Source organism: Gopherus flavomarginatus, chromosome 1, assembly GCF_025201925.1.
Source record: "Gopherus flavomarginatus isolate rGopFla2 chromosome 1, rGopFla2.mat.asm, whole genome shotgun sequence".
NCBI classification, from domain to species: domain Eukaryota; kingdom Metazoa; phylum Chordata; order Testudines; family Testudinidae; genus Gopherus; species Gopherus flavomarginatus.
Genome location: NC_066617.1, coordinates 274,594,380 through 274,622,246, shown reverse-complemented (window position 1 = coordinate 274,622,246; position 27,867 = coordinate 274,594,380). Strand labels below are relative to the sequence as shown.

Genomic DNA, 27,867 nt, shown 5'->3' with positions numbered 1-27,867 from the left:
AGGATTCGTTTTTCTTTCTCCTCTTCTGCCTGCACATGGCAGACCAGCCTAAAATACCCACTATGACATCATAGAAGTGTCATAGGGGACGGGGCCCAAAAACTGTGTGTGTTCGTTTCTGATTGATACAAGCAAAGTTTACACCAAGTAGGGGAGCAGGTGCCTGAAAGTCTGGCTTCGCCCCCAAAAGGTGAGGAAATGCATATAGTTCAGAATGCCTTTAACACTAAATGACAAAGGAAGAGGCCAGGGCAATACCGGTATGGGCAAGTCTTTTAGGATGCAGACAGGAACTTATCTTAACAATGGTCTCATTGAAATCAGTAAGATTTTTGTTATCAACTTACATGAAACCAGAATGGTCCCATCAGTATTTTTTTGTTTAATTACAAAGAGATGTAGTTGGTTTGCTTATGTTTTTTGGAGGATTTTTTATTTTACAAATGATGTCTCCTTAAACAGCTGGGATATTAATATTCCTTGACAAACCAAGTAGTGAAACATTTTAAGATAGGTAATTTTATATCAAGTCTCATTCTAACCCATTTCACCATACTGTAAGATTGTTATTGAGTGTGCAGAAAATCTTAACAGAAGACCTTAACAAAGTGCACTCTCCAAGCCAGTTTGCAGAATAAAATCACTATGATGTATAAATGTTTGGGAGCCTGGAGGGTAAGGGCAGGAATCAGTTCTTCAAATGCACAGTTGTGCGTGAGGGGGTGGTGTTCTCTTTGTTGGAACAGGAGAAAACAGGTTTTATAAACAAATAATTGCAATAGATTTCACTAATTATAAATACATTTAAGAAATGTTAAGAAGATTCAGTCATAGTAAGAAGTGCTTGTTTGTAAGATGAGTATAATGTGGTGTTAGAGAGTAAGGCATCCATAAGGGTAGGATTTTATCTGAACCTCCCCCCTCCATGTTTTCTTTCACACCTCCTCCTACAATAATTTTACCATTTCCCATGTCCTTTTGTAAGTTTCATCTCTCTAAAATTAATTCAAGGCTGAATTGTGCTGTCTTAGGGTGACCAGATATCCCGATAAAATCAGGACCATCTCGATATTTAGGTCTTTGTCTCTGGTCCTGACCGATCTTTGGTCGGGACACAATTTGTCCCGATATTTCGTTCCGCCAGCAGCACTCGGCACCCCTCTCGCCCCCCCCATGTGTCCCAATATTTTCTTCCTCCCATCTACTCACCCTGTGCTGTCTCATTTCACAAAGTTTGTTTAATATTAATTTCCTTTTACCATTTCATTTTGCTATTCATCATTGAATCTCTAATTCAAGTGTTGTTAATATTTAAATTGATAATTGTACCAGCATAGAATATGCATGCTATGTTGTATTTTGTTTCTAGAAGAATAATTCAGTTTTGTTAGGTTCTTTTCCCCCTTCCTGTAGAAAATAGCATTGTTCAAAGACAGGAAAACAAAATTAAAAGGCCAGTTGCCACTTCTATGGAAGCATGAATCTGGCAGCCTTTGATATACAAAACATTGAAGACCCTCATAAAATTCAGTTTCAAAGAAGTGTTAATCAAGATAATGCTTAAATTGTGTACTGTTCTAAGTAAAAAAAAAAAAAAGTGAAAATTGTAGAAAAGCCAAACAATAAAGCGTTCAATAGCTCTGATAATTATTTAATTGAAAGATACAGATACTAAAAGCATTATTTTGTACCATTTATTGAGTGTAATATTAGACATTCTAATTGAAGCAAGTATAAATTTTCCTTTTCAAATAAAGCAGATATTAAAGACTTCATTCATCAGTATCTTATGTGAATGGAGCTCTATTTTCATATGTTTCCCTTAGCCAACCAAGAGACCACAATCTGTAGAGTAAATTAGTGACCTCTTGGCATGTTGTCGGAATAGAACCTTAACACAATCTGACTGTGGTGCTGCTTCTAAGACTACCATGTTCTGAAAACAGTTGCCTTTGTATCAGCTGTTGCCATTACCTATGCTTGGTTGATGGAACAAGGATAACACTAGAATAATACATGCTTAAAGAAGTACGCGACACAAATAGCATTTATTACATGTGTTGGTGTTAGTTCAGTATATGGTCCCCCATGGTACTCAATGCTGGTTGCCTCAATGGAACCTGGAATGTGTTTCTTCCTGAATCCAACTGTTGATCAATTTAAGCCTTGAAGGATAAGGGAAAGTAGGCCTTTAAACTATATCCCAGATACAGTAATTTAATTATAGCTATTCATAATAGGTTTCATAAAGGGAGTTAGACTCTCTAAGTTGTATCCTGGGGCAGTGTGTACTACAGGGTTTTTTTAATGTAATTTAAGATTTACTTATTTTTAATTTGCAAGTTTGCTTGTCTTCCAACTTAGACTGTTCTCTTTGTATTTTGTGAAAGGGTAGCAAGGTACTCAAGTGTCCTCTATACTCTTAATTAGTTTATAAATTTGTCATTTCTTTCATTTTTCCTTTTCCATCTAGTCATTGTCTTTTTTAATCCATAATAGGGATTTCACCCCACATTGCTAGTTGCTTAGTCATTTTTTCATTGCTAGTTTGTCTCCAAAATAGCATCAGAGAACAAATACTAATTGCTTTGTAACACTGAACGCTTGAAAAGAGATCCCACAAAAATAATTCAAGTGTAGAACAAGAACCTTGTATTTCAACAATAATCTGTATTTCTTTCAGACCAGTAAAACTCAACACAAGTGATTTTTTTTCTCCCCCTTTGTACCCAGTCACAATATTCTTGTCAAGAAAAAGAAATAGATGGAATAAAAACAATTGCATGTACAACACAAAGAGGCTGTTTAGGAGCAGTTAATGAAAATATTTCTTCAGTGTGGCTATGATTATTAACTGAAATGTTAGCTACATAAGGTAAGTCCCTTTTCGGGGACAGAGTCAGCTTAGGCACCTGACTTTTCATTCATGACTTACACAGGTAACTCAGTACTGCTCTAGGTGCCCCTATTTCCGTTTTTCTCTGTTCCCTTTTAGTCTTGCTTCCCCACCCCAAACTCCAGCCCATCTACAAGTTGCATTCAACAGAATCTGCGGAAACCCACAAAGATGAATACCAGGTACATATAACTTTTTCACAAGAGGCATATTGTAGAGTTCTTCTAAATAACTTAATACCAGAAAACTGCCAAGAAGTTGCTCAGTGGTATCACAACATCTTTGCATTACAGAACAGTAATCTAAAGACTTGTGACTCAGAAGGTTCTAGTGGTCATTGACACTGCTGCCGCTGTTCTTTTCAGGTGTAATGGTTCAGGGCCAAACTGAGCTTCCTAATCTCTTTTGTATCTTTTTGTTAAGTGTAGTGCAATTGGAAAGCAGCTACATTTTTAGAGAAAATGGTCTCATTCCTCAGATGCAGTTCCACCTGCTGAGTGAAACCCACTCCTCCCTTAGCGCAGGAGAAAAGGAAGGAGGTGCCAAAGTAGACAGTACTGCACTAGGTCTTCAGAATTTACAGCCACTGGCTGTGGATAGAGTGCTGTCAAGGGCTTTTTTCATCCTCCAGCCAGCCCAAGATTAGAGAGGCTAAAAGATGGATGAGAGTGTGTGCTCCAAACACTTCCTAAATTGCATCAAGTTTAAGCTCAGCAAAAATGAAGATTTAGCCCAGAGTCTTTCTTCATACAGTTTTATAGTATGCTTCAAAGTAGAGACCGTTCATTTTTGGAGTTCAGTTATAGTGTAAAGAAATGTAATTGATGCTTTAGAATTAAATAGGTACATGACCCGGGAACTCCATAGTGCCAAATGGCGAAGGGCACAAGTGCTTAGGGTTGTACAGGGATCCACTGCGTAGTAGTTCCCCGATGGTTGGCATGTAACGTGTATACTGAGAGCCAATTGCCCACTGGTTGTCATCATAACTGCAAAATGTATGTACAGATAATATTTAAAAAGCTATGTATACTGAAATTTATGTCCTTAAGGTCTTGGAGTTAAGGCAGGTCAGCAGAAGATGACACATCTTGGAAATGTTCTCTTCAGACAGGAGATAACAAATGCTTATCTCCCTGTCTGACTGTTTGAATATTTGCATACTAAGCCAGGTGCAAATTAAGAGATTGTGAAATCTGAGGTGGGGCGGGAGGGAGGGAGGGAGAGAGAGAAAATAAAAAGAAACTATAGAGGAAGAAACAAGCAGCAGGGGAGTGTCCTCTTCATGAGTAAAGACAAAGGGTTGGTCTGATATATCTGGGAATGCAAAGAGACTCACCGAATCCTTCAGGCAGGAGCAAACTGACTGTGTCCATCTCATGAAATAAGAGTAACAGCCAGTCTGGCTGAAAAGCACTGCAAGGTTTTTAGTTGAGTAATACAATGCAAGATGTGAGAGTATCTTCTTAATTAAATCTAGGCTCTAGAATGCATGTTTGATTTTATTTTCTATATAACCATTTGTCTCCAATAATAATTATTGTTACTACTTGAATTTCCAGGGTTTGTTAAATAAAAGTTTATATTTGCTTTCATACAAATATAACTTAGTGCTGTGTGTTAAGCAGAGCAGTGATCTGAGGTGGAACTGGCAAGCTGGGATGTATTGTTTCTCTGGAAATAGTAAATCTCTGAACACTGTGAGCATCCAGCAAACTAGAGGCTGGACACTCCATGGAGATGCTTATATCAGCAGTTCTCAAATTTTTGTACTGGTGACCCCTTTCTCATAGCAAACCTCTGTGTGTGACCTCCCCCCCTTAAATATATAAAAAAGTATTTTTAATTTATAACACTATTCTAAATGCTGGAGGTTTGGGGTGGAGGCTGACAGCTCATGACCCCCCCCTCATGTAAAAATCTTGTGACCCTCTGAGGGGTCCTGACCTCCACTTTGAGAACCCCTTGCTTAGACGATTCAAGGGTTGGGATGTGCAAATTGCTAACCACATCAGGGCCTGCAAAACCTTAAGGGCGGGGTGCCTGTGTTGCCACTGTCGATGGAGTTGGGGAGCTGACCTTTGGTAGACACAGAGAAAGCTTCCTCATGCAAAGTGCAGGTAGTAGTGAGGTGCCTCTCAACCCTGGGTTCCCCTGGGAAGCATCACAGTGTATTATATCTCAGAAGATTTAATAGTTTACAGAAGAGTTAATACATTAAATGCTTACTTCATTCTTTGTTTCTTTTTAAAGTGCCTATGAACCTCACAGAGCAAAATCTGACAATGACCCAGATTCCATATCCAGAAACGTGGTATGTGTTTTATGTAGACAAGTTTACCTGCGAGGAGAATTATGAAAATTCTGAATCCGAGGATATTCCATTTGAAATGGTGTTACTAAACCCAGATGCAGAAGGGAATCCATTAGATCACTTTAGCGCAGGGGAATCGGGTAAGATTTTTTTCTTGAAATTAGATCAATAAGATAAGGATCTGATCATCAAATAAATCAGTGTTCTCTGTGTTTTAAAAAGTGTGTATTTGGAGAAATGGATGGCTGAGCCTTTCACTTTTAGTACAATACTTCCTCAGAGAGTAGGTAGTCTGGATGAATTTTTCTAACACTAGCCTTTCTAGATCTTTAACCTAGTTATTAAACTCTGGTCTAATCAGAGAAATAGATTAATTTAAAAGGGTAACATCAAACAGTCAGCTTGTCCAGTGTTTATCTTGAAACAACTGGGATCTGCTACGGCATATTGAAGTTCCATGTTGCTGCAGTACAAAGTAGTTGTATTGTAATCCAATGTGGGTCTTTTAAAAGTGGTAAAAAAAAAAAAAATTTATTTAATGTTTATCTTCAAAGTGCTTTTATACATGAATTCTCAGCTCTCCAAAATGGGATTGGCCTTGGTTAGTTATATACCTTTAAGAGAATACTTCATTTGTTACATTCTTGTTTGTTGCATATTTAACAGTCCTGATAATCTAATTCACCATATACTTTATTCATTTGACACGGTTAGTTCTTTAGGTGCATTTATGGGTTTTATCTCTTAGTGTTAAGGATAGAACTGTCCTAGAATTAAGAGGTTCACAGTAAAGATTAAAGCTTTTTGCAAATTTTGAGGAGCTTTATTGCTTGTTTGGTTTTGAACTTTTCACTAACAATGTAGACTGCAGGAACAAGTGAAACATCAGGCTAGCACTAAAATCAGTAAAATGTTGCATTACGTTCTATAATGGGTATCTTTGGGCTTGGACTCAGAATCATTCTATTTAGATTTCTTTCATTGTAGCCTATTAATATTTTCATAATACTAATATGGTATGGAATTTAGTGTATTAAATTTGTTGTATTGTTTCAGTCGATAGTTTGGCTGCCTTGTGACAAATCATCATGGTTGGCCTATTGTCAACTTAAACTTGATTTCATTTCTCCCCACACGCACACCCGTCATGCAGGCTCAAAACCTCATTGTCATCTTTGACTCCTCTTTTTGCCCCTGATACTTCGTCCTCATATCCAGGCTGTCACCAGATCATGTCAATTCTTCCTGTACATCACTTCACTTCACTTCAAAAATCTATACTCTCTCTCTTCCTCTAGAATGCACTTGTCCAAACCTTGGTCCTCTTCTCCCTGCTTCTTGTTTTAGTCACCTTCAATCTGTCCAAAGCGCTGCTGCTAAAATCTGTACTTCACGGATCTCTCTGTGGCATTCGGCTCTTCATATCCATTTATAGGCTTATTCTTGCCTTTCACATTAAGGCTTGTAGTGTTGAAGGAGCCTAAGTGGGAATTGAGCATGGATTTCCCTTGGGCTTCTTCTGCATCTGCACACTTATCTCCTAAAGTGTTCCTATTACCATTCGCACTCTGTGTGTGCCTGTAAAGCCTCATTCTTGCCTCCTATTTTTGTATCCTTCATCCACTGTGTCTTCATGCTTTATTCCAGGCCTTCCATCCTTTTATACTTGGAATTTGCTCCTTCCTCCTTGTGCATTGTACACCTGGTCTACATGCAGTTTTTGTATTGATATCACATTTGGGTGTAAAAAAAAAAAAATCACACTCTTAATCAAAAGAGTCAAATCAGTACAACCCTCCCCCACCCTTGAGTGGATGCTGTTGTATTGGTACAAAGAAGCTATATTGGCTAAGGTGCCATTAGTGTCTTAAGTGTCCACACTGTGGAGGTTGTACCACTGAACTAGACCAATATAGTTACAGCAGCACAACTTATATTTAGACAAGTCCATGCGATCTGCACTAAATCCCTCCTTAGAAGCACTGCGACTGCTTCCAAGAATTAGACGTGAGTGTGTATAGAAACTATATATATGCAAAATACCTGCACTACAGGCTGAAACTTCAGCCCTCATTGTGTATGTTTGAATTGGATTGTCTGAGTACTTTAGACTGTAACTCACTGGAGGAGGAACAATGTCTTCATCTGTTTGTACAGCAGTCAACTTGCTGTTGCTGCCCAGTAAGAAATCTGCCCTAAGAGAACTGTTTGATCAAATCTGACACCTTTGCCAATAAAATAGCCTAGGTGTAGACTAATTCCCTTAGTCATTTATTTAGTCCTAGTCTTCTCCTTCTCTTCTTCGGCTGTCCCTCAATGCAAGGATGATGTCTGCCACGGGGATTCATTGGTGGGTTTTTAGGTGGCTGAGGAGCCCAGTTCATGCCCTGCAGATTTTCCCAGAGCAGTGACAGTTGTGATGTTGGAGGAGACAGTTGTTGGCAGTATTGTTGTGTCCTTTCTTTCCTCCTTTGTCTCATGAGCACGTCTGTTCTCAAAGTGAGCTGTGAGTCAGTGTATGGTGTGGCGCCACTGTGTTCTGTTCCATGACAAGTCCTCCCAGTTTGTTGGGTTGATGCCTCCCTTTTAAGGTGTACTTTCAGTATGTCTTTGAAGTGCTTTTTCTGCCCTCCGCAAGCCCTTCTTCCCTGACTTAACTGAGAGAAGAGTACTTGCTTCGGGAGGCGAGTGTCAGGCATACGTACAGAGTTGGTGTTTCATGACCTGCGCTTCTACACTGCTGATGTTGGCTGCAGAGAGAATGCTGATGTTACTGTGTTGGGTCTTCCCTACTGATCCTGATAATCCATCTGAGGCAGCGCTGCTGGAACCACTCCAGCCATTTGAGATGTTCTCTGTAGGTTACCCAGGTCTCATACCCTTAGAAAAGGGTGGGGATGACAACTTCCTTGTAAACCAAGATCTTGGTGCCTGTTTGCAGATGCCTATCATTGAAAACTCATTTGAGTAGTCTTCCAAAGGATATGCTGGCACAGCAAATCCTTTATTCAATTTCTGTGTCAATGTTGGCTGTTTGGGAGAGGTGGCTGCCTAGGTATGGGAAATAGTCCACATTTTCCAGAGGTTCTCCACCGATGGTGAACATAAGAACGGCCATATTGGGTCAGACTAAAGGTCCATCTAGCCCAGTATCCTGTCTTCCGACCCTGACCAGTGCCAGGTTCCCCAGAGAGAATGAACAGAACAGGTAATCATCAAGTGATTCATCCCCTGTTGCCCATTCCCAGCTTCTGGCAAACAGAGGCTAAGGACACCATCCCTACACATCCTGGTTAATAGCCTTTGATGGATGTATCCTCCATGAAGTTATCTAGTCTCAACCTTCACAACATTCTCTGGCAAGGAGTTCCACAGGTTGTGTGAAAAATTTCTCTTTTGTTTCCTTTAAACCTGCTGCCTATTTGTGGAGTACGAAGAGTAGTTTCTGCAGGTGAGGGCTGGTAGAGTGCCTTGGTTTTCTTGATATTGAGACACACCAAGGCTGTGATTGGCATCTGCAAAAAGATTTAGGGTGCTTTGCAGATTGGCCTCAGTGTGTGCAAGAGTGACACAGTGATCTGCATACTGAAGGTCAGTGATGCTAATTCTCATGATCTTAAATTTTGTTTGGAGATGTTGGAGATGGCCATCTATATGATACTCAATCCTGATCCCATCAGGAAGGGGGTCGCAGATGAGAATCAAGATCACGGCAAGGTAAATGGAGAAGAGTGTTGGAGCAATGACACAGCCCTGCTTGACACCAGTGTGAATGACGAATGGTTTGGTCTTTGAGCCGTTGCACAGAATGGTGGCAGTCATCAGACTACTCCATGATGGGATGATGAAAATGAATTTCTGTGGCCAGCCAAACCTATATAGCACCTTCCATAGGTATCACAACTGATAGAGCCAAAGGCCTTGATTAGGTGGATGAATGCCATAAACATTCCGGGTGTTGCTCTTTGCACTTCTCCTGAATCTGTCATGCCACAAAGATCATGTCAGTTGTGCCTCAGAATGGCCTGAAGCCACACTGTGATTCGGGGAGGAGTTCCTTTGCAAGGGGGAGGAGGCAGTTTAGTAGGATCTGGGTAAGGATCTTCCCTGCGATGCAGATGAGGGCAGTACCTCTGTAATTCTCATACAATGATTTTTCCCCCTTTTTGAATATTGTAACAATGTTGACATTCTTAAAATCAGATGGAATTTCTTCTCAGGTCCAGGTTTTGTCGAGGATTTGGCAAAGTTTGTCCTGGAGCATTGTTCCACCAGCTTTAAAAATCTCAGCTGAGATGCTGTCTAGACCTGGTGCCTTGTGATTTTTTTCTTGTGTCTGGGTGATGGCACACTGGACTTCATCAGAAGATGGAGGATCAGCAAGGTGTTGCATTGCTGAGCGTTATGAATAAACTTGATGGTGTCTTCAGAAACTGTGGATTCGCAGTTTAGTAGGCTCTCCAAGTGCTTCTTCCAGCATTGTTTAATGGTTGCATTGTCCTTGAGGAAGGTGGAGCCATCCTGGGAATATAAAGGGGTTGGGCATTTGGAGGTTGGCCCATATATAGCTTTTGTTGCTTTGAAAGAAAGCTTCTCTTGTCATCCTGATCTACGAAACCCTGGATCTCAGAGGTCTTGTTTTTGATGTCATATAGCCTCCTTTGGTCTTTGGCTTTGAGCAAGTGATAGTCCTAGTAATTTTTTAAGAAATATACAAGATTTATGGTAGAAATCCAGAATGCACTGTGTGAACTTTCTGTCAATGAAATTTCAGTTAAATATGTCTAAATCATCAAGGACAGAATAAAGCAAAGATTCCCCCTATAGCTAGGGCCCCAGCTTCTAAAGCCATACAATTATGGCAGTCCCATCTTTCATTAAAAAAATGCAAATATCCAGCCTTCAAGTTTACAAAGAAAAGCTTGAAAAAGTGACCCAAGCATAGCAGATGCAGGGATATGAATTGTCTTAGATATCTCAGTGAAGGGTTAACTCTAGGGCCCACTGCCTTGGAGGAGGCCCCACCATCACAACCCTAACAGGAGAGTATGTTACAGAAAAAGAAGAGTGCGGTGAACCTGGCATGCCTTCCCATGCCCTCCCACTCACTAATAGATTTAGCCCAGCAGCTGAGCTAAGTAGTGGTTGTCCTCTTGCTCCTCCCAGAGCGGGGGGACAGAGTGTTGGGAGTGGGGAAGGGGCCCTGTGCACCTGCCTCTGAGAGGAGGGGAACCCCCATGTCAGGTGTTTCTAGGGTTCCTGATTGCATTAATCCAACCTGTAAATCAGTTTGTATGAAATTTTCAATTTCAGTGGAGCTATTTATGCAGTAAGGAGTAGCTCAGTGCAAGTAAAAGTGGTAGAATCTGGTACAATATACATATTTTCCCTATAAAATAAAGAACTATGAAGAAAGAAGAGAAATGGATAATCTAGATGGGAGAAACAGAAGGGTCTATTTAAATAAGGCTCATAATGAATATCTCCTTATTAGCTTCTTAACAATTGAGGTTTAAGGAGACTATAGTTCCATCCACCCTGTGTGTGTCCATCATTGACCACCTTCAGTCTTAATCTCTAGCAAATGTTCATACTTCATCCAACACAGATTCCCTTCTTTAGTTAATAGACATGGAACACTTATGCTTGTTCTAGATTTCCTATCTCATTTAACTAGCTGGTTGGAAATTCTGTGACAGAACGGTTTTCCATTAGAGAATACAGATTGTTGAAATCAAAATGTTCTGTGGAGATGGTCCAGTTTCAACAGAAGTCTGATAGAAAGCAGGCTCTTTAGCAGCTTGGGTTCCCAGGGTCTGTGGCTCCAGGGCAGCCATCCTGGCGAACTGCCCCTTAGCCAGGGACCCCAGGGCTTTCCTTTTCACTGAGAATTGTGAAACTTTTTTTTGGTTTTCATTCCAAATTGGAACAAAACCAGATTTCAGAATATCAAAAGCTTCCCCAGAATGGAATTACCTTTCTTCACACAGCTCTGCCTTTAACTTCTCTGTTGGACACAGGTGTTATCTGGGCTAACCATACTTCATTTTATGTGGTGTAAGAGTGACACCCAGTGGTTAGACAGGCTTACCTCAAATGTGTATTGGATGTCTCTCCTCATCTCAGATCCTCTCTTTGAAAGTTTAAAATTTAACCTGTTTATTGTAGATGTTCCTGACTACACATTGAGCTAGGCTATTGTTTACTTTATAGGTAGGAGGGATTAAATTTTTATTGGTAAATATTGGTAAATCTCTACTTCACTATAGACACACATGAGAAAAAAAAATCCAGCGATGATGATAGAAATTTACAGATAGGCAAAGTAAGAAAAAATTGGCTGAGAATTCATTAGCATTTGATTTAAGGATATTTTACTTTGTATATTTTGACATGTGCTGCTGACAATATGTGTTTTAATGGTTGTAAAGATTTAATTTTTTGAATCTCAACTGTCATTAAATAATTGTCTGACCTCTCAATAATTTTGTGCAACTGTGAACATTTAAATTGGTAAACATAAAAAAAGGCTTAAAAGTTAACATCAATGTTATCTGTTAAAGTTTGATTTTAAAAAATCAAATTCTGCCAAGCCTATTTATAGGAAACTATTTACTGTTGAAGATTTTTCCAGTAATTCTTACATATGTTTGGATTTTTTTAAAGGTAAATTGTTTACAGAATGCCTCTTTATATTCAAGATAGGTATTTTTGCTGGACAAAGACTTACAGGTCAAATAATGACCAGCCATCTTACTGAACTAAACTGACACATGAAGATTTCTTTCTTCTATTACTGTGTGAGAAGGATAAAAGAAAGTAGTTGAATGCTAATCCAGCTCTACTATCACTTTTGTGTTACTACGTAGTAACAACTACATAACTTACTCTTACTGCAAGACAAGCAATATTATCTTAGGTAGTACTTTTTATGTGCCATAATTCACTTTATTAAACTGCATTTCTTCTCTTCCTAGGATTACATGAATTCTTTTTCCTCCTTGTCCTAGCATACTTTGTAGCTGCTTGCATATATACTCAATCACTATGGCAAACTCTTAAGAAAGGAGGACCTATGCATACTGTCTTAAAGATGCTATCAACAGTGTTATTGTTTCAGGCTGGCTCAGCATTTGCCAACTACCTGCATTTCTCAAGGTAACTTTACTTACTTGTCTTTCCATTTTCAAATTCCCTTAAATGAGGAAGGAGACAGCTGTAGAGATCAGTACAGCTAAAAGTAATGATGGTCATGACCCTGTGTTCCCTCTTAGCTGCGTGGTCGAGTGGTCGTCCAGGACTGATTCAAGTGCCACGCACTTGACTAGCAGAGCCATGCACATCCAGCAGCATGTGTTCAGGTGCTCCTCTCCCCCACTGCTTTGCTGACACATTGCTCCTTCAGCTGCTCCTGGGACCCTCCTGCTGGTTGTGGAGAGCGAGAGGGGGGAAGGGGAGTGCTGATGTCAGGGTGTCCCTCTCACCCCAGCCCTGTACGCCATCTCCACAGAGCAAGAGAGAGGGAACAGCCTGGCTCAGGACTCTGAGCAGGAGAGAGCTGCTGTAGTCTGAGGTCTGAAGGAGCCTTCCAGGCAGTGAGTGAGTACCTTAAAGAGACAGCGCATGGCATCTCTCAGAAACTTCCCGAGCAACCAACACACACGCTGTCTCTTTCAAAGTCACCTCCCAACATATACTTGCATTATTGTTGTTGTTACATCTTGGTACTTGCTGCAATGCACACATATTCTCTGTAATTTTATTCTTTCAAAGTGTGTTATTTTAGTTTGACTGGTCTATGCATTTCATAATTTTTATTTCTCCTACACTTAAATTTAATTCTTTGAGTAGTGAGTTCTAAAATGCCTAACCTGTCTTGGCTGGAGTAATTATTCCTATGGTAACCTTTTGAAAAAATATATATCTAGTTTTTTCATTTCAGCTAGTGGCACATACCTTGGTGCACATAACAATTTATTCTTCGCTTGGATTGAAAAAACTAGAGGGAACTTGGGTCGTAACAAAACTTATAGGGTTGACTTGTTACAACTATATAGTTACTTAGCTGTATCTCTAAGAAGGAAGAGAGATCACTGCTCTACAGCCAAAATGCTTCTGAAATAAATGTAGTCCAACTTTACTAATTCTGGGTCACTGAGAACGAAAATGATGCTTAAAATTGTTGATTGGCTCTAGTTTTCAAGATATGCTATTGGGTCAGTATATACGACCCTTGACTTGGGAATGGCGGAGGATAAGTGAGTTATAAAGGGAAGGGATCTCAATTTAAACCAGAAATGACTAAAATACATCTTTGACTGGATCTATGAATAAATCTGTGACTGGGTTTGGACAGTACTTGCTTTTGAGGCAAAACAATGAATGATGCAATCTGAAGCTGGTATTGCATCATACATTATATGAATTGCATCATGTTATTCCTAGAAGTCATGGATGATGCAATCATAACGAAGCTTACATCACTCTGCTGAACAAATTGCCCTATATCAGCTCTAGAAATCATACAGTGTAGTGCTCTCTTATTTGTCAGTGTTTGATTTTGCAAAGGGACACATTTCTGTTTAGCCAAAGTGAGCAGAGATGCCTCGTACTTGTGTGAACAGTGCAGATAACATCTGCTATGTTTGTGGTGAAGTGACTTTTGCATCCCAAAAGTGCAGTCTAACCACTATGGTTAAGAGAGCCTATCACCTTTCTTTTGGCTGCCAAATTGGAGATCAGGACAAGAGGTGGGCCCCACACATATGCTGCAACACTTGTGCAACAAATCTTCGCCAGTGGTTGAACAGGAAAAGGAAATCTATGCCTTCTGCAGTGCCAATGATTTGGAGAGAGCCAACAGATCCTCCCAGCAATTGTTACTTCTGCATGGTGCCTCCAGTTGGGAAAGGTGTGTCAAAGAAGAAAAAGTGGACTATGCATTATCCAAACATTCCATCAGCTATACGCCCAGTCTGGAAGGACTGCCGGTTCCTGATGCACCAGAATCATTCTCACTTGAGTCAGACGAGGAAGAGGATGAAACTTCTGGTCCTGAACCATCAATGTCACAGGACCCACATTTTCTCCCATCCTCCTCCTCTGAACCACACCTCATAACAGAAGGTGAACTGAATGACCTTGTCAGGGATTTGGAACTACCTAAGAGTAAGGCAGAGCTGTTGGGCTCCAGACTACAGCAGTGGAATCTCCTGGCAGGCTATCAGGGCAAATGGAGCCCATCAATGCTTGCAGACTATTGCTGGACAGTGACAAGAGATGCTCCATTTAATGAATACAAGCCAAGAAGCGCCGAGTAGACACTGAATAGGACTAAACTATGTCCATAATAGTTTTTTGCCTTTTGTTTCATAATAAATTTTATTGATATAATCCTTTTGCTGATTTTTAAAATGTTACATAAAGAGGACAAGTGAAATATTGTCATGTAAAGCAACCATAAACACATGAAAAGACCTAGGTTTACAATTTATGATTAAAACTCTACTATCTACACAATATACATAGACATAAAATGTAAAAACTTAAATATCTTAGAAACAGTAGCCAATCAGTTGTTTTAATTGTCATATTTGAATTCAGCACATCAAAATACATAATAAATATCACATTTTATCTCTGAAGCAGACGACTTCTCGAAAATTGTAGACCAGTGTATTTAATACTGACTAATTTAGACCATTTATTATCTCCTGTTTTTTATTAGTTATGCTAAAGATGGAATAGGGGCACCTTTCATGGGAAGTCTGGCAGAATGTGAGTATGCTTAAGAAAACTTACTTTGTTCAACATATTTATGCAGAGTAATGTAGAGAAATAATCTGTTAAAGCATATTAACCAATGCTAACATTTAGAGCCAGATTCTGATCTCAGGTATATATCACTACTTTATTTTAAATATATGAAATGCAACTATTTCTTTGAAAATAGTGGCTTTTTTCTGGGTATTTTTAAGAGTTATGTAATTAAGGTGTGATTTAAGAATGCCCTAAAACCTAACCTTACTATCATTTAAGCATATAGCTTTTACTCACACAAATATTCCCATTTATGTCTAGGGGACTATCATATGAATAAGGTTATCCATATGCTGAAGCATTTTCCTGGATCAAATTGTTAGTATGTGTTTTCTTGAGTAGTAATGCATTTTAAAAATTTATATCCATTTTATGGAAGCTGCACGTCTATATATAGAATTGATTTTAAATGGAAAATGATGTATTTTATGGCACAAGCATTTTAACATTTAGAGCTGTGCCAAAAAATTACCCTAAGACTCAGTATTAGCACAAAGCAGCTTTCTTGGTTTCATCCAGCTTTGCTGAATGTCTAACTGGAACCAAAACACCCTAGAGCATCCTGTCCCAACATGTACTAGTTATGTATAATCTTGGCTGGCTTCTTCACAGGCTGCGGCTGCTGCTTTGGTTGTTCTGAAGTTCTGGTTAGAAATATAGAGGGTTTTTTCCCCAAGATAATACATTGCCTTTCTACTTGACTGAAACTTTCCAAGAAACTGGCACTCAGGTGTAACATGCAGTTTAAGAACCTAAATAGCAAAGTAGATCCTCACAAGCTGTCACAAATCCTGTCCTGCTGTTCTGGACTTCCACAGACCTCTGGCAGCTGAATTGGATGTCCTTTGGAATCCTTTTAGGAGCTCTAGTACAGCCCATGATCCAGCGCTCTCTTTACTCAATGACACCTACTGGCTGGAGGAGTAAACCTACCTAACCACGGGTAGATAAAACAGACAAGAGAGGAACTCCACCAGTGAGGCTCAGTGGCAAAAGCTAGATGAGAAGCCCTGACCTCCCATTTGTTTAATATAAATCCAGCACCTTCCCCATTCTACAGTGCAGTCTCTGGACCTTACTGAGGGGCTCCCTAACAGCTAGTAAGTGTCGGATATTTTTAAGTCAGTGAGACTGCTTGTGTTACTGACTGATCACCTGTGGGAGTAAGGATCATGATCTGGCCTTTAGGAAGGAAATAATATACACTTTATTAGTAAGTGATTTTGTTTGCTGAAAACTGAATAAAGGATTTGAAACTGTATAATGAAATGATGCAAATATAATTTTAGGCTCATGTCACCTTAGAATATTAACACTTACTAGTACACGCCTGGTAAAGTAGAACCCATAGTTTTGTCACCAGGGGTCTGTAATCAGATTATTTTATTTGGATATAAATGTGTTCAGGCTGAAGGTTTAGAACTTGTAAAGATTTCATACTGGATCCCACTTTCTGACCCATTCAGTGACCAGAAATCTGACAGCTGTTGATCGGGTTGTCATTATGTTATGGAAATTTCTGTAAATAAAGTTCCATTTCATTAAACAGCAGGAGATTCAATTTCTATGCAAAATAAAGGAGTCTTTGATTATTGCACTACTTTGGTAAGTGTGATTGTTTACAAATCAATGTGTATGAAAGTGTTTGTTTTTAGCTTTAAGGGTGACAGATATTTTCTTCTCTGCAACTATGACATGGCATATAATTTTGTACACTGTCTCTCATTAGCCAACAGAAACAGTATCCAGAGAGTCCATAATACTTGCAGTTTGAATTAACAGCCTCTTGGTGGCAGCTGGCCCCACAGTAACTTACATTAATTCTCTGTTTTGGACAGTTGAACTAGTGAATCTGCACTGACTGTGCAGCAGCAATGTGATTAAATCCTTTCTTTGGCCTCCAGAGGTGAGGTTAGATGGAGTATATGAAACTACTCCAAACTTCTTTGCTGAGGCCACTGCTGTGCACTTTCCTGTATAAGTTGGTTTGCTATGTACTGTGGTTTTAGATTCTTTCCTTGGGGTAGTATTTACAGTGCAGCCCCTATCAGATCTTCATATCCTCTTCATTCAAGGGGGTAGCTTGTTCTCCTTGCTTTAAGAATAGTTTAATTTAAAAGCTGTTTTGGCTCTGAGACTTTTCCTCCCTATTCCTTTCTTTGTATGGTAATAGTTTCCAAAGGAAGCAGTAGGACCGAATGAAAGGATAGAAATATGGAAGATGTCTTCCTGGTGCAACCACAGCTCTGAGGGATGGATAATACCAAGCGTAGGTTGCAGGAGTGCAACAATCTCTTCTAGCTGTTACTGCTCTCAAAGCAGATTTTTTATGTAAAGGGTGATATCAGTGGCAAAACTCACATTGACTTCAGTAGGGCCAGGATTTCACTCCAGATATCTGGTTCTGATGCTATCCCAATATCTTTCTACAACATCTCTTACAACCTAAGGGCTTGCTTCTACAACAGTTTAAGCATGCAACTTCACTCACATGAATAGTTCCATTGACTTCAAGCGCTGTGAGCAGTCAGCGGATCCTTTTAAGTTTAGGCAGCTTCTGAACAGGGCCGACGAGAGTGGGGGAAGCCAGTGCAAATTACCAGGGCCTGGTTTTTTGGAAGGGGGCCCGGGCCTGGCTTCATCGGCCCTGTTTAACCAGTCCGCCCTTGCTGGTGGGCCTGAAAAAAAATTTTCACCAGGGCCCAAACCCGCTCTCGGCAGCCCTGCTTCTGAATGTATGTGAGACTCAAACAGCGATTTTTCTGGATCTTGAGCAGCCTGATGAGAGAAATGGATGATGAAGAAAGCAGGTACATTTCATACCGGCTGAGCCTGTGCATGGCTCTATACTGAACTTTGGTACCACTGTGGGATAGACGTTTTAAAAATCTCATCAAACAGTAAGATAACCTTATTGGTCTCAACAAGTTATCAAAGGGGACAAAAATAATATGATTTTATCCAAGAATCCACTTAATCTGTTTCTGTTTTTCCACAATTCAGTAAGACACACTGAGCTACCAGGAGAGTTTATTCATCTCTCAATCTGGTATTCCACACACACAGATGCCACAGAACATTTCACAATTTCTGCCTCTGAGCTGTGATTAAAAGAGAATCTGTTTGTCCATAGCTTGTTAGTAGGGAAGAGGTTAGCTTTAAGAAGGATAGAATAGTCACTTTTTCTTCTTCTTCTAGATTTTTCAGACTATTTTGTTTTCAGTTATCTCCCTGTTTTTTATTTTTGTCTGCCATGACAGATGAATCCCATATCTACAGCCAAACACTGATGGCATAATGAAGTTGATAATGCCACTCTACAGAATAGCTGTCAGAGCTTGTTCCCGAAGCAGTTGACTAGTACGGTAGCCTTGATTTCAAATAACCAAAATCATTCATCCTGCCTCCTCACCTACAAGCCTGGGAAGATAATAGTATTTTGCTCAGATAAATGTGCTTTTATGATTTTAAAGATAGAACTTAGTACATCTTTATTAAAATGGCCTGAAAATAATTTTTAAATAAGCAAAACGAGCACTCCAAATACCAGAATCGTTAAGGGTCAATAAACTACCTTTAATGCCATATAAATGTCGGGGGCAGTATCTTGGGTCTTAATTATTTAACATTCATGTTTTGCTAATATTGCTAAACATCAAGGAAATTATTCTGACCACCGTTTAACATAAATATAATCCCTTGAGTGGGTATATAGCCCATAATATTTTGAAGATTTCTTTTATGTGTGAAAAGTACTTAAATTTGTTTGTGATACAGAAATAATGCCTAAAAACATGGTGAAGTTCAAAGTTTGTTAGTCTCGGAGTCTTCCATGGCAAGTTTACTCAGTTCATTAAAACTACAGAGCTAATTGATCTAGCAAAGCTACACCAGCACTGTCAGAAACTCAATCCAAGAGCTGCAAGTCAAGCAGTGTTCTTTCTGGGTGGTTCATTTGGTGCTGGTGGTAATAAATGTGTGACTGGAGTATAGTTAGTAATCCTTCTTCCTCTCCCCTAGCAGTAGCACCCCTGGAAGGCTAATAGGAGTTAAAGGTTGTAAAAGGAAAAAAAAAGATCCCTTCGCTGGTGTAAGCAGATATGACAGCACACAAATGCACGCAAGGATCAGAGTTGCTGATTAAGAAGGTGCTTGTACACACAGCCATCAGGTGGGGCCACGCAGAGGCAAAAATATGGGCAACCTCCCACAGTGAAAGTAGTAAAAAGAAAGTTTATTTAAATTCCAAAGTTAAACCAGTTAAGCAAGGACTAACACTCCAAATTAAGTGTTGGTCAGGGTTAGTCACAAGCAAAGTTAAGAAACCCCAGTCAGTCTTTGGTTATTCTATAAACAACTCAGAAACAAAAACCACTCAGGTTTTTCCTCGGGTTTTCTCTTACCGCGCTGAGGCCTGGACACACACCAGCTGGTCAAGCCACTTGTAAAATGAGCCATTTCACCAGCCAGTAGAACAGGGTTTCTCAGACAGGGGTCGCCACTTCTGTAGGGAAAGCCCCTGGCAGACTGGGCCAGTGTGTTTACCGGCCCCGTCCACAGGTCCGGCCAATCATGGCTCCCACTGGCTGCGGATATACTTGGTAATTGATATATAGACTTCAGTTTTAGTTTCCTGACCTTACAGACAGATTCATGAAGGTGGATGCTTGAGCCCGGGCTTAGTCTCTTGTCTTCAGTGGGATTCTGCATGTATATAATCATCTGCCTGCTTGGAGCTAATTGCAGGATTCGGACCTTAGTAAGGGAATGTTGATAATGATGTAATTCACAATTGATTAAATAAAATTTCACATAGAGAATTATCCACAGCATGAAAAATATATATTCAAACAGTTTCAACGTCTATAGTGTTTAATTAAGAGTGAATATTATATTGAGACATGTCCATTTTACAGTAGCTGATTTACCATACAGTTGCCACTTTACTCTGGTTTTTTTCTGCTAGAGAAAGGAATTGCCATTATGTTGTTGTGACTACATTAACTTTCTTTGATTCCCACTAGTGTGTGACATAGTCTGTCAGATACAAATGCTGTACCTATTGCTGAGTTTGTGTATGGGTTGGATGATAGGCAGAATGAAGAAATCTCAAAGCAGACCCCTTCAGTGGGATTCCACTCCAGCATCCACTGGCATTGCTGTAGTAGTTGTTGTAACCCAGGTTTGTATTTGTGTTGACTTTTCTTGCTGTACTGTGCAGAAACTGTGTTACTGTTACCTGAGCAGCTGCTACTACTAACTTTGGAAGAAGTGTATTGATAAGTATGACAGAACTGGGAACATCCCATGTCAATATTTTATGATTTTGGTGAATGAACATCAAGACCTTCAATCCTTTTTAAACATGTGAGAAGATAAAATAACAAAAAAGCAAGAGTATGTAACAGATGATAACACATCCACTATCGTTTTACTACTTAGCATCCTCAATTCAGGATCCTGAGATATCTAGTGGTCTTTCAGATCCATCTAGGAGAATTCTTGAGCTTGTTGGATGCAGAATTGGTCCTGCAAATATAAAAATGGTCTGGGACATATACTGAAATGAGCTGAATTAATGTAATTAAATAAAGTCAATTTAGAGTAGCAAATAAATCATTAACATTATAGTAAATTTTATCTTATTGGAGTGCCTAAAAAAGTAATTAAAAATAGAGAAGAAAGAATCTGAGAAGCACAGAGAAGTGGAGGAGCAGAGAGAAACTAGAGACAGTAATGAAGGAAATTAATGTTGCCTGCATATGGCTGCTGATATTGGAAGGGAGCCAGAAGTGGACTGGCACAAGATTTTTGGTAATCTTTGTAACTAGTACTAGTCCCAAACAGAAATTAAATGGAGCCTTGGAACTCTTTTAATAGTAGTTGATGTTCCCTGCTAAGTATGAGCGTGAACCAAAGTCCACAGAAATCAATTGAGAGTCTTCCCATTGGTTTCAATGGACTGTGGCTCAGGCACTAAGTCACAGAAGAAGGTGCTGGAGAGAGCATACTAATTCAGGTAGGAGGGGGTATCAGTTTTTGAGAGCTAGTGCCTATGGGCCTAATTCTGCTCCTATTGAAGTCAATTGGCAAAACTCCCTCTTTAGTGGAAGCAGGATTGTGGTTCTCCCATCAGGTTCCTCTCAAAGGAGAAAATGGAATTTAGCTACAGTCTTGCTGCTCTAGGTTACTACATTATTTGACATTTTTAAATGTGTGAATTTTTCAAAAAATGAGGGAAGTCAGGAATCAGATTCCTTCCCTGCTAACAGACGCGTCAGTTGTACTTAATGTGTTCATTGTTGGTGCCAAAGGAACAGTTCCAGCTCTGTTGCTTTTGGTAGCATGGCAGTTTCAGGCAAGAAGACAGAACAACGGCTCTTGTGCTGATAGCTGGCATCATGGTCCTATCATAAATAAAGTTAGTTATGTGAAAGAATGTAATGTAGATACCGTATTTACTCTAAATGTACTTTGTTATTGTTTTGCAGAGTATTTTACTAATTTGGGAGCAGTTTGAAGATACTAATCACCACAGCTACCATTCACACCACAGTTTAGCAAGTGGACTTCTTATTGGTCTAAGAGTTTTCCTATCTCTGTCATTGGCCTGTGGTCTCTACCAGATCATCAGAGTGGAGAGAAGTACACTCAAAAGGGAGTTCTATATCACCTTTGCCAAAGTACACTTATTTTCTTTGTAAATATTCTTCCAGTATGCTATTGACTGGACTATGCTTTACCTCCATAGGAGAGTTAATGATTAAGTATTTGATTTGATTAAATAAATTGTATTCTTTCAGTATACACTGAGTAGTTAAATTTGATGTGATAAGCATAAAGTGTGACCTAAAGCATAAAGTGTGGTTTTCATTCTGTTGATTTGATTGCAGAACAATGGATATTCAAGATGGAAACTTGGAAACATGTAAACGTACTCCCTCTAATTGTCATATCACTTCTGTACCGACACATCATAATATGCCATTATTCTCTTTCAGGGCTGCATCCTGTGGTTTTTGTGCCACCCAGGCCTTGCAACCATTTCTATGCTATTTAGAGACTATCAAAGAGAGAAGGTATGTATGGATAAGATAAAAAGAATGTGGGATTTGATTAGAAATTCTGCATAAGCTGCAGAGGAGCTGTTCCTTCTGTTGGGCTTTCTTTTATTAGAAAACGCATGTTCCAAGGCCTCGAACCTTTACATTCCCAAAGTAACCCATGGAGTTTTAGCCATACCACTCTCACTGACACAAATGAGAATCATGTGGCTGAAACTCTGCATGCCTTATAAAATGTAAAGGTAATAGTTTGTAGGAAGAAGCGGGAGATGCTTGCTAAGGTAAAGCAAAAAAATGATTCTAGTAAAAACCAACTTTTGTGTTTTTGCCAACTTTGTTGTAAAAAAATCTCTGGGGAGGCTTTTAGGCTAATTCTTAAAAAAAAATAAAAATCTTTAAGTGGCTAAGGAGATCAGGAAAACCACAGCTGAACTGTATTCTTTGGATAAAAAGATGTTCTCCAAATGTGTAATTCAGTTTGTAAAGTCTTAATAATGAAAAACAAAGATGGATTTTTTTTGGCTTTCTTGTTGCTTTAATATGCTGGGAGCTAGTGTGTGGAGCCTGCCACTTTCAGATAAAGTGCACCCTCATTCGCAGGTGGGTGAGTACATCATTCCAGAGCAGAGTTTTCTCATTCCTTGCGGTTAATGCAGTGAATATATGAGTGTGCAAATATTTTCTGAGACTGGATTATTATGTATGTAGAAAATATGCTACTAAAAATATAGAAGAAATGTAGCCCATAATTTACTTTTAGGGCTTTTATTCCTTTAGCTGCATTAGTCAGGACATTAGTTTTCTTTTGCTGGCTGAAAACCTTGATGCCGAGGGAGTTTTGGCTCTCTTGAGATAGGATTCAGTGCAGTGCTTTGTGATATGTAGAGACCTGATAGGACACTGTAGGAGGACACTGCTCTTGGGTACTGGAGAAGTTTGATCACTGTGCTTGGACAACTACAGTTCTGAAACTATGAAGATTTAACATTGTTTACCTTTTAATTCAAAATACAGAAAAATATTGTCACATTTAGCTGAGAAAAACAAGTATTTAAAAAAGATGTCCTGTACTTTTATATAGAACTTCCTCAAAGTGCCTACACACGCAAGTAAACTTTCACACTACCGTTGTGAGCTGGGTAACTATTAACATGCACATCATTTACAGATGGAGAAACTGAGATTAAAAGGCCTTGCCTATATTAGAAAATTAGACCAATAAATCACCACCATTGCAGCTCCACGGATGGAGGCTGTTTGTAGACAAGGCTCATTTTATTGCTGTGTCATCTAAGGGCTGGATTCACAAAGGGGACTTAGATGTGGCAATGCTCAGTGTTGATCTGCAGTTATTTACACACTCCCTCTCTAGCCCAATGACTCTGTAAGTATTTCACACAAAGTGGAACAGCTTCAGATGAAGAGATGCACCTCAGAAAACCCTTCTATAACAAAGTAATTAGGGCATTCATTTGGGAGGTGGCAGAGCTAGGTTCTGAATCGGGCAGAGGAGGGATTTGAATCCAGGCTTCCCACATCTTGGGTGAGTGCTCTAAACACTGGACTACAGAGTATAAGGGGGTGTGGCCATAGCAATAGTGGCATCTCCTCCAACCATCATTGCATGTTAGGCATGCTAAGAGCATGTTGACCAGACTTGGCCCTGCTGGAGTGTTGGCCCTGCCTCTTGAGAATCCCACCAAGGTTTTTATGAGAGTCAGGCTCCAAGTAGTTCAGCAGTGTCAGGACTTAAGTGGCTTTGTGCATGACCACTGGCAGAATTTTAGGTGCCTCATGGACTTTTATCGGTGGAAATGTAGGCACCTATGGAATTAGGCAGCAACTGAGCAGTGGTTTTGTGAATGTCAGTGGTACCTAAATGTCGGATTTAGGCACCCAAGTCCCTTTTGTGAATCTAGCCCAGGGGTAGACAACCTATGGCACGTGTGCGGAAGGTGGCACACGAGCTGATTTTCAGTGGCACTCACACTGCCCGGGTCCTGGCCACCAGTCCGAGAGGCTCTGCATTTTAATTTAATTTTAAATGAACTTCTTAAACATTTTTAAAACCTTGTTTACTTTACATACAACAATAGTTTAATTATAGATTATAGACTTATAGAAAGAACCTTCTAAAAACATTAAAATGTATTACTGGCACATGAAACCTTAAATCAGAGTGAATAAACGAAGACTCGGCACACCACTTCTGAAAGGTTGCCGACCCCTGATCTAGCCCTTAGTCGTGGTGAACTACAAGACTGAGCTTTCCAAGAGCAGACACAGGCAGAGAGGTTATGTGACTTGTCCAGGGCTACCTACTGAGCTAGTGTAGCTCCAGAATTACTAGTCAAGAGTTCCTGGATCCCAGACCCATGCTCAAACCCTTTGTAACTGTTGCAGGAGCAAAAGATTTGCAGTTAGCTTCATTGTGCTTATAAAAATAAAGTCAACTGATTTATTTTATTCTTTTTTCAAAGCATTAACTTTCTCTTCCTCTTTTTTTTTTGTCTTTAGGTTATTACCATAGGTGTTATCCTCTGCCAGTCCATCTCCATGGTTATCCTCTACAGACTTTTTCTGTCTCATAGTCTATATTGGGAAGTGTCTTCTCTGTCATCAGTGACATTGCCACTGACCATGGCATCTGGACATAAAAGTCGACATTACTTCTGAGATATATTTAGGAAAGAATACAATGCAATAATGACCCAAATATAGCTATTTTCATCAGGTCAGTGTGCTACATCAGTTTCCCTGGAAAAACTGAATCATAAAACCAGAGCACGTCACTGATCCTGGATCTGAACAGGTCCCCAAACTAGGTACATTGATTGATTTTAAAAATAAAACTGGTAGTATGAAAATATATTTAAAATCTGAACGTTTGAATAGAGACTCTGTTTGTGATGCATGTGGTGCTGTGAGGTATGACGACAAAGCAGGTCAAACCTAACCTGTCCCATTCATAGCCACAGTGTTTTCACTCTAAGAACTCCATGACTTTGTATCAATATTAAGTTTGAAGGCCTAGAAGAATCCAGTCCTTTAAGTGGCTATGAGCTCAAACATGTCTGAAATAAGCCAGTTATGAAATCAGTGTAATACACAGAATAAAAGTTTGCTTTTCTTTTTATTCTGTAAAGAAAATGCTTAAAAGAAAATGTAGTGCTTAAATTTAAAGGACCGAAAAACAAAATTGCTCTAGAAACCATTGTAAAATATTTACAGCTAGCTGTGCAGTAAGCTTTCTTTTCATTATTTGTGCAAAAGGAAAAGCACTTTTTTTCCCACCAGTGTTGGTGTTAGTTCAAATTTTAACTTGAGCAGCAATGAGGTTTTATTCATTACACTTTTGAGATGAATGTTACTAAAAACATAAGTGTGATTGGCAGAATTCTGTTTGAGGCTTTAAAGAGGTGGCAACACTAGTAATAAAAACAGCAGGCTTGCCTTTTTTAGGAAAGAATGTGTAATGTGGTACTAGAATTTTAATCCTGATATAATTCATTTCTCTTACATTGAGGATTCAATCATAATTAAGCCATATACACAGATTAAATTAACAGAAGCATTTCAAATAAATGTTGGTTTCAGTCATCAACTACTCATGTATTCCTGCCCAAGGATACTTAATCAGGATTAAATTTTCTATGAATAATTGAAAAACAAAATACTCACTGGATTTGTTATAATCCATGTTGGCACTGGGTTCTAAGTAGTTGCCATTTTCCATCCATTGTAATAAAGCCATACATCTTTGTGATGCCCTAGCATTCAGAATGCCAGTGTAAATATGTACTTTATTGAAGTGCCTATTTATTTAGCGTGATTTAAATCATTTTGTCAATTTTTTCTTCTGTATCATGTGGACATTCCTATTAAGTCATTGTTTGAAATTCTTCTTGTTTGTACTTGATTTGGTATTTGTCAAATTGTCTAGACCTATTATTGTCACATTTTGTTTCTTCACAGCATTTATTTTATTTAATAGTAAGCATATTGAATTTTTATAAAGAAATGAACATTCATATCTGTAATAGATTATAGCTTAAATATATAGATTTTGTTCATGTTTGCTTCAGTTGTACACTTGTTTGAAACTAACAGTATTTCCCTTTTAGCCCTGGTGTACGTGGAGGGGGATCAATCTAAGTCAGGGGCCGGCAACGTCTGGCACGCGGCTCATCAGGGTAAGCACCCTGGCGGGCCGGGCCAGTTTGTTTACCTGCCATGTCGGTAGTTCATTGACATCACATTACAAAAACAGTGAATACAAAATCCTAACTCAGAATTCATAGTTCATCTGCATATAAATATGTAGTATGACATTCAGTCTTTTCATATTCATGAATACATTCATTGGTCATCAGGTAACCTCATCCTGCTAGTTTGCATCATACCCAATTATTTGAAAACATCAATTTAATCTGTCTTTTAGTGTAACCATAGCAGTTAAGTGTCACTCTGCTGGTAGTAAAATGGGCCACATCAGGAAGCTTTTTTCCTGTCATCTAGCATCTGACAACCTTGTGTATCAATTCATTAATGAATTTTTATATAAATACCCGTTTTCTAGATTATTTCATAACTGCAGAGGCTAATAGCTTTGGGAAATGATCCTTCCACACACTTTGGTTAATGCATTATGACTTGAAAACTGAGCCAGTTTATCTCCCGCACTAAGATCAACTTGGAACAGGAAGGGGCAACGGTGCAGGTTCCTCCACCCCGATTCTCAGGCTACAGCTGCTCTGACCCCTTCACTGTCATAAATTACAGCAGCCTATAAGCTGCCCTGATTTACCCTAATGGACCATATGCAGGCTGAGACTATGCAGATAGCAGTTGTACCTTGTTCCTTCCCCAACATTCCCCTGACACACCTAGTACCCCAGTATAATGGTTGGCACAGGAGTCAGGAAAGGAATTCTGAAAGTCAGCATCTCCCAGAACTCTGATATGTCTGCCCTTGGAGGAAACAGTTCAAAAGCTGTAGACAGCTCATGCTAACCACATCCCCTTATCCAGTAGCAGTCCAAGGGCAGGTCACTTTGTTCCCCTTTCTTTGTTGGCTTCATTTAATCTGTGTTTTTTGGGCAGTAGCGAGCAGCCTTTCTTCTTCGTCTCTTGGATCAGGCATTTAGTGGGGTGTTTTCAGCCATCCAGCACCAGCACTGCAGCGCCTTCCTGCCAACTTCTCAGCCCCCTCTCAGACATGGCAGAGCTGTAGCGGGAACAGTGAGTTGATACCAAACACTGCTCTATTTGTGAGGCAGCTTTCCAGGCTCTTCAGAAGGTGAATTGTACCCTGCTTGTTCTCAATCAGCCCACCTTTTCACTAGGGCATGGGGCACTGAGTCAGACAGACATGTTGTGTTCCCTCCCTCCTACGTTTGCCCTGAGAAGCCAGGGCTCCAACAGAGAAAACCCTGATCTGGAGATGCAGAGCAGGAAGAAACTCCATGCACAAGGAGGACTTCATTCTTCCAGCCCCGGCGGTGAGTCCTGGGGCACAATAGGTCTGGAAAGCAAAAACTCTTGAGGGGCTCCCAGTACCACTGCCCAAGTCCCAAAATAGGTCTTAAGTTCTTTGAGGATTGAAGCAGGGCTCATACTCAGCAGCTGTTCTCCCAGCTCAAAGCCCCATCCCCTTGGCAGGGGGACCATGAAGGGGAGGAAACCGAGGGTACAGTCTACGCTGCACACACCTTATGATTCCACAATACATGTACTACACACCATCGTAGCACAGGTATAAATAGTGTGGCTGG

At 39.7% G+C, this 27,867-nt stretch overlaps 1 protein-coding gene across 4 annotated transcripts in view; it reads left to right on the top strand.

The window, feature by feature from the left end:
• GPR180 (G protein-coupled receptor 180) overlaps positions 1-26,166 on the top strand; it is a 31,001-nt gene extending 4,835 nt beyond the window's left edge. The window contains exons 3-9 of one of the 4 annotated variants that reach the window (XM_050949739.1): positions 5,150-5,350; positions 12,221-12,368; positions 14,938-14,987; positions 20,054-20,211; positions 21,521-21,712; positions 22,031-22,108; positions 24,611-26,166. In XM_050949739.1, coding sequence (XP_050805696.1) covers positions 5,150-5,350; positions 12,221-12,368; positions 14,938-14,987; positions 20,054-20,211; positions 21,521-21,712; positions 22,031-22,108; positions 24,611-24,769 — 986 coding nt within the window. In that variant the 3' untranslated portion in view covers positions 24,770-26,166. Of the gene's footprint in view, positions 1-5,149; positions 5,351-12,187; positions 12,369-14,937; positions 14,988-20,053; positions 20,212-21,520; positions 21,713-22,030; positions 22,109-24,610 lie in introns of all 4 variants that reach the window. The other 3 variants (XM_050949732.1, XM_050949757.1, XM_050949748.1) reach the window with 3 other exon arrangements.
• Positions 26,167-27,867: the final 1,701 nt, after the last annotated feature.